This window comes from Lactuca virosa, chromosome 6 (assembly GCF_052849685.1).
Source record: "Lactuca virosa cultivar CGN04683 chromosome 6, Lactuca_virosa_CGN04683_v6, whole genome shotgun sequence".
Classification (NCBI taxonomy): Eukaryota; Viridiplantae; Streptophyta; class Magnoliopsida; order Asterales; family Asteraceae; genus Lactuca; species Lactuca virosa.
The window spans coordinates 167,960,485-167,968,467 of NC_136431.1; the positions used below are offsets into that span (position 1 = coordinate 167,960,485).

The window sequence follows — 7,983 nt, forward strand, 5'->3', positions numbered from 1 at the left end:
ACACTATACTTACAAACCAAGTTATAAAATTTTCCTATCACGACAATGTACTTACAAAATCTACCAAATTGTTAAATTACTTTTAATAACATTGTACTTTATAAATTTTTCCTACTTTGGCATTGTAGATTGTATATGAATGTATACGAGAAGATATGCATGGGGAGATGGACGCTAAAGTTACATAAATGAAAGCCAAACATCAACAAATGTGTGAGGCAATAGATACCAAAGCTGCAACAATAGATGCCAAACAACAACACATTTTATGTTTTTGGATGTTTTGGTTAACTTTGATATCTATGTTTTTGGACGAATGTGTAAACTTTGATAGTTTTTGGTATTGCAATGTTAATATTTGGTTTTGGGTTTTATAACTATTTGATGTTTGTGTTATTTAAAAGATAATGTTTTCTTTGGGATAATATTATTAGTTGATGTTTTTGGTATCTTTTGTTTTAGATTCATAATAAAAAGCTTTTGTTTTAGATTCATAATAAAAAGCATATGATATTATATATTTGTGAGGGATCACCGACTAGAAAAAAATCATATCTGAAGTTTGCAAGACATCGGCAATGGAAAAAATATATATAAAAAAATCATATATCAAGTTTGTGAGGGATCTACTGCAGAAAAATGTAAAATCATATATGAAATTTGCTAAGATCAGCGAAGGATACAAAAAAGCAAAAATGGATATTTACAACAGAGCAGCGACGGAATAGTGTTATCAAAATTGTCGCCAATGTTTTAAATAATTATATTAAGTGGCCATTTTTGGTGATGGAGACTCCGTCGGTTTTTCGCAAGAAAAACTGATCCCTTGCTAGCCACGTTTTAAGTAGATATGAAAATTTGTTATCCTCTTTAAAAAAATCTTATCCATGATACCATTTTTCTCTTTTTTTTTTCTTTGGCAAAAAAAGGGCTCAACATGTGAGAGGTCATAAAATTTTGAGAAAAAAAAACTGCGTAATGTCTTTTGATGGTATATTAACGAGAAAAAAGGAATAATATTTTTGACCATTTGGGAAAAATTGACATTTCCCTTAAAATTGTAAATTATAATTTATAAATGGTTAAGCAATTTGTCTTAAATTAAAGCATAATTACTAATTAGAAGTCAAACCATTTTGGAAATTAATATATGTAATTTTATTAATCTATATGATAATTGCAAAATTTGAAGCAACGATAAGTCATAAGATATTTTGAACATTTGCATTATTAATATGGTCGACTCTGAAAGAACCAATATTTTCATTTAAAACAGATGCAACTAGCTAGCAGCTGCATACCTTTGTTGACAACTATTCTGTAATGTTCTCAGTCTTGATTATTATAAAAAAAAACACCATCCAAACATAAAATACCATATCCTAACTGTTTTTTTGTGGCAGTTTGGCTCGATCACCTTAGCTCTTCACTATTTACGTTTCTGTAAACACTAACGTACGATTGCAGTAATGGAAACATTGCTCCACTCCATGTATTCTCCTTTAATGTCTCATAAATATGGCAATTTCCCTTATCGGATCAATAAAATGAAATCTCGCCAAGCACAAATTGTTTCCATCTTAGGAATCAGTGAAGGGGTCGATCATGGAAGAATAACCAAAAGGTTGCAACATCAACAAGATATACCTATTCCGGCGATCATGGAACGAAGAAGAGGGTTTGAGAATACATGTACACTGATTCCGGTGGATTCAAGAAAACCATCGTCAGAGCTTTCGTTACTCGAAAATATATTTTCAACACTTGATAAAGCTATTATCAAGTTCATTGATCCTCCACTTCACCTGTCGGTTGACCCGAGCTACATCCTTTGTGACAATTTCGCACCAGTTGATGAGCTAAGCCCTACCCAATGCGAAGTCGTACATGGGTTCATCCCTGCATGCCTTGATGGTGTCTACATCCGTAATGGACCAAACCCGCAGTTCCCCCCTAGTGGTCCCCACCACTATCTTGATGGCGATGGGATGGTGCACTCCGTTAGGATCCATGGAGGTCAAGCCACTCTCTGCAGCCGATACGTGAAGACAAACAAGTTTGTCTCTGAGCAACAAGTTAAATCCTACATTGTTCCAAATATCATCGGAGGCATGCAGGGACTTGGTTCCTTTGTTTCTCGTGCTGCGGTGTTCGCTGCACGAGTTGTTTTCGGGCATTATGATATTGGAAAAGGTATCGGTGTAGCAAACACCAACATAGCGGTTTTAGGGGGCTCGTTGTATGCTTTATGTGAATCCGATCTTCCCTATGCAATCAAAGTTAGAGATGATAATGGTGACATAATAACGTTAGGTCAACATGATTTTGATGGGAAGCTTAGCATGAACATGACGGCCCACTCAAAGATAGATCCAGAGACGAAGGAGGCTTTCTCGTTTCGTTACTGGGGAACACGTCCATATCTTACTTACTTTCGGTTTGATGCAAACGGAAATAAGCAACCCGACGTCCCCATCCTCTCCATGAAACAACCCTCTCTAACTCATGACTTGGCTATCACCAAAAAGTATGCAATCATCTTTGATATTCAACTAGGAGCGGATCCGATGAACTTGATCCGTGGAAGACAGTTAGTAAGTGTAGACCCGAAAAAAGTTCCAAGAATCGGTGTTCTTCCAAGGTACGCAAAGGACGAATCTGATATGAAGTGGTTTGAGGTGCCGGGATTCAATATATTTCATGCCGTCAATGCATGGGATGAGACGGATGAAGATGGCGGCGAGGTGGTGGTTTTGGTGGCACCAAACATATTGACAGTAGAACACTTCCTTGACCGGGTGGACCTGATCCAAGCATCCATGGAGAAAGTGACCATTCATTTTCGGACTGGGGTTGTCTCGAGGCAAACTTTATCGACTGATAACTTGGAGTTTACGGTGATCAATCCAGCTTATGTTGCCAAAAAGAACAAGTAAGCAAACACCTATTTTTCAACAACTACATAACATCAAAATCTGCCGCTGTCTAACCAGAAAATATTGACATTATGCAGGTATGTCTACGCAGCGATCTCTGAGAAAACGCCAATGAAATCGAGAATGATGAGGACAATAGGGGTCGCAAAGCTGGATATTGAGAAACGAGAAGACAACACAGATGTACACGACCACACAGTTGCTCGTCGGATATACGGAGATAACTGCTTCGGAGGTGAACCTTTCTTTGTTTCAAGAGAACCGAAGAATCCAAACTCAAAAGAGGACGATGGGTATCTTGTATCTTTTGTGCACAATGAGAGCTTAGGAGAGTCGAGATTCTTGGTGATGGATGCGCAGTCACATTCACTAGAAATTGTGGCTGAGGTCAAACTGCCACAACGAGTGCCTTACGGTTTACATGGGATATTCGTTAGAGACAACGACCTCAATAAGATCTGAGGATTTAGACCATCTCGAAGACATTCAACTTATATAACTTCAATAGATTGATACATGTAAATTCTCCTTGCTATACAATTTTACCAACTAAATTCTACATTCTCCATTAGAATCTATACAATTTAATGAATTGTCACTGTCATTTATTATTTTCTTTTTACTTATTGTTATTTTTTCAATAATTAATTATTGTTATTGTTATTTTTTACTTACTTTTTAAATAATAAATTAACATAAAACTAAAAATTAAAAACTACAATTAAAAACTACAGTTAAAATTAACATTAATTAAAATTTAAAATTTAAAATAATTTTTTTAAATATATATATATATATATATATATATATATATATATATATATATATATATATATATATATATATATATATATATATATATAGTAGCGTTCAGTTGAGAATATTTCTTATTGTGAGAAAAAATTTGAAACATACAATTTTTTTAAATTAAAATCATCAAATAATATTAATATAAATAAAAAATAAGTAAAAAAAATTAAAAAACATACTAACCAACACCACTTACTACCCAAACAACACCACCACCACCACCCATCACCACCACCCCCATCCACCACCCACCACCATCATCACCACCCGCCACCACCAACAACGACCACCATCCACCACCACCACCGCCATCACCACCACCCTCCACAACCATTCCCCACCACCACCCACCAAAACCACCATCACTACCATGCACCCACCAGCCACCATTATGACCACCACTCGACACTACCACCAACCACCACCCACCACCCGCCTCCACCACCACCCGCCTCCACCACCCACCACCCACCACCCACCATCCTCACCATCCCACCTTCACTATGCATCACCACCCACCACCACGACCCATCACCACCACCCGCCTACACCACCCATCACCACCACCCACCACAACCACCCTCACCCACCACCCATCAAGACTACCACCACCTTCCACCATCACCACCGACCACCACCACCCACTTCTATCACCCATCACCACCAGCTGTCACCACCTCTCCGCTCATCACCCACCACCTGTCACCACCACCCACCACTTCACCACCACCCCCACCACTCACCGTCAGCATCCACCACCGACCCATCCACCCACCACCCACCTCCACCACCCATCACTACCACCCACCCACCACTCACCATTACGACCACCACCCGCCACTACCACCAACCACCACCCACCACCACCACCCCCACCCACCCATCACTACCACCCCCACCCACCACCCACCAAGACCACCACCACCTACCACCATCACCACCGACCAGCAACCACCACCACCATACCACCACCCACCTTCATCACCCATCACCACCACCTGTCACGACCACCCCAACCATCACCTACCAAAACCACTACCCACCATCATCACCACCACCCGCCACTACCATCCCCACCCACCACCATCCACAACCATCACCACCACCTACCACCCCCACAACCCACCATCATCATCCACCACCTACCCATCACTTCCACCCACCATTATGACCACCACCCACCACCACCATCCCACCCGCCCGCCCGCCTACACCACCCATTACAACCACTCGCCACAACCACCCCTACCCACCACCCACCAAGACCACCATCACCCCCGACCACCACCACCACCTCCCACCTCCATCACTCATCACCATCACCCACCAAAACCAACATACACCATCACTACCACCACCCGTCACCACTACGAACCACGACCTACCACTAACCTACACTACTCACCACCTATCACCATCACTTGCTACCACCACCCCCCTCATCACCCATTAAAGCCACCACCACCACCAACACTACTCACCACCATCAATACCACCCGTCGCCACTACCCCCACCACCAACCACTACCCATCACCACCACCCACCTCTACCAAGAACCATCACCACCCACCTCCATCACCACCACCCGCCACTACCACCAACCACCAGCCACCAACACCATCACCCATCCACCACCTTCTATCACCACCACCCATCACCAACCAAAATCACCACCACCAGCACTCGCCACCACCACACACCTCTACCACCATTACCACCACCCCCACTACCACCAACTGACACCAACGCCAACACCCTCACCCACCACCACCACATGTGATTATATGTATAAGATTGGTTTTTATCTAAATAAATCATGTGTGATTAGATACTTATAATCATATACGATTAAATACACGAGAATAACAAAAATGTATATTATCCACATTAATCACATGTGATTAGACAAATATAATCACATGTGATTATATGTTTTAATCACATATGATTTATGTGAACAATATGCATTTTCACGTTGTCGATCCGTTACTTGTTCTCTTATATTCAATCACATGTGATTATATATATATATATATATATATATATATATATATATATATATATATATATATATATATATATATATATATATTCACATATGATTTATATTGACAATATTCATTTTCGCATTTTCTCCTCAATAGAAATTTTCATGTATTTAATCACATGTGGTTATATGTATTTAATCACATATGATTAATGTGGACAAAGAATAACTATTAAATCGAGAATGTGAAAACGAATCTTGTGCATATAAATAATATGTGATTAAATACATATAATCACGTTTGATTAAATATGTATAGTTATATGTGATTAAATACATATAATAACATGTGATTGAATACACGAGAACAACTATGGACTCGAAAACACAAAAACGAATCTTGTCCATATTAATCATATGTTATTAGGTGCATATAATCACATGTGATTAAATATATGAGACCAAATATTGAATCAACAACGCAAAAATAAATAGTGTCCACATAAATCATATGTGATTACACATATATTTAATCACAATTGATTTTTATGGACAAAAATGAATATTGTCCATAAATAATATGTGATTAAATACATTTAAACACATGTGATTATATGTATGTAATCATATATGATTTATATGGAAAAAAACGAATCGTATCCATATAAATCATATGTGATTAGATACATGTAATCACATGTGATTAGATAATAAGATACATATACTCACATATGATTATATACACAATATCAACTATTGAATCAAGAACATGAAAATAAATATTTTCTATATAAATCATATGTGATTAAATATGTATCATCATATGTGATTAAATACATGATGCCAACTGTCACACCCCCAAACCAGAATGGCGGAAACGTCTGGGGGCGGATGGAGTGACTTCATGTACAGTATCATAACAATTGAATAGTAATGAAACATAAAAACACAAACATTCATACATTGATAATACAAGTTTACATTGTTTACAACTTTGTTTTGCTCAAAAGTTAAATACGAATAACAGAAGTAGAAAAACATAATGCAGCGATGCCGGGCCTCAAAATGCTGTGAATACATGTCTACTGCTTTCCTGATAATATAAGTGATTTTGAAAAGTGTCAACAATTAAGTTGGTGAGTTCATAAGTATTTTTGTGCGAGAAAGATTTGTAACGTTTTCGATGGATGATTTTTATATACTTCTAGAAAATATGATATTTTCTTTAATATGAACTATAAATTTATGTGTTTCCTTTGTTTCTTTTCCTTGTAAAATGATAATGTATGTTGCCTGAAAATCCAATATTTTCTGAAGTATGAACAGTAGATGTATATATTTCCTTTGTATATTTTCCTTGTAAAATGTTAATGTATGTTTCCAGAAAATACAATATTTTCTTAAATGTGAATTGTAGTCTTGAACTCTAAGACCAAAAATGTATACGTATTGCTATACTGAAAAATAGTATGTAGTTATATCTTTTTATAAAACTAATGAAGTGTAAGTTACTCTGCAAACCAAATCATTTTGTCAATCCCTATGTGAGTTATTATAACCATGCTTAATATGACTGATATGCCTGAACGACGTTCTTCAGGTGTCGGAATCGATAGACTTTTGTCACCCTAGACTTGTCGGTCTAACTGTAGCGAACAGCTGAGGTGCGGGGTTGTCAATCCCGTATAGATCTATACACAACTATCTCGCTCTCCCTCAAGGAGACTCTAGTTATAATACAGGACTTAAGGTGTATGCTAGGTAGGTACGGTGAAGAGAATGTCTCACAAGAGCATCAACAGATTCACTGGAACTATGACTCCTCTTTCTTGTAAAATGAAATAATTATAGCTTTGAATAATTATATGGTTCTTCTGAAATGAAAGTGTGGTTTATGACTTCCATACTATACTAATTATAGTTTATCTTGTGTGTTTGTTGAGACTATTTATATAGTCTATTATATAAATATAAAGTTGTTATCTTGTCTAGTGTCACAATGTTTAATCAAAACATAATATTTTTGGGTTGAAACCCACCAAAATAGTAAATGACTAAAATGTAACCATATTTGCTAGAAATACTATCTATTAGTAAAGTTTTCCAAAAATCATGTAGTTTTACAAATCATAATTTTTCCAATGATTTTATAACATAGATTATGTTTGTTTAGTTAGTTTTGCAATTCAAACCAATATATATATATATATATATATATATATATATATATATATATATATATATATATA

At 37.1% G+C, this 7,983-nt stretch overlaps 1 protein-coding gene across 1 annotated transcript; it reads left to right on the forward strand.

Annotated features, from left to right (window-relative positions):
- Positions 1 to 1,443: 1,443 nt before the first annotated feature.
- Positions 1,444 to 3,433, forward strand: LOC145119524 (putative carotenoid cleavage dioxygenase 4, chloroplastic). Its single transcript, XM_079055190.1, has 2 exons — positions 1,444 to 2,932; positions 3,014 to 3,433. Exons 1-2 carry the CDS (start codon positions 1,470 to 1,472, stop codon positions 3,396 to 3,398), a joined length of 1,848 nt encoding a protein of 615 aa, XP_078911316.1. The 5' UTR covers positions 1,444 to 1,469; the 3' UTR covers positions 3,399 to 3,433.
- Positions 3,434 to 7,983: the final 4,550 nt, after the last annotated feature.

Coding starts and splice junctions, on each gene's coding strand:
- LOC145119524 (XM_079055190.1), top strand. CDS start 1,470: ATGGAAACATTGCTCCACTCCATGTATTCTCCTTTAATGTCTCATAAA. Junction 2,933..3,013: donor TATGTTGCCAAAAAGAACAA/GTAAGCAAACAC, acceptor GACATTATGCAG/GTATGTCTACGCAGCGATCT.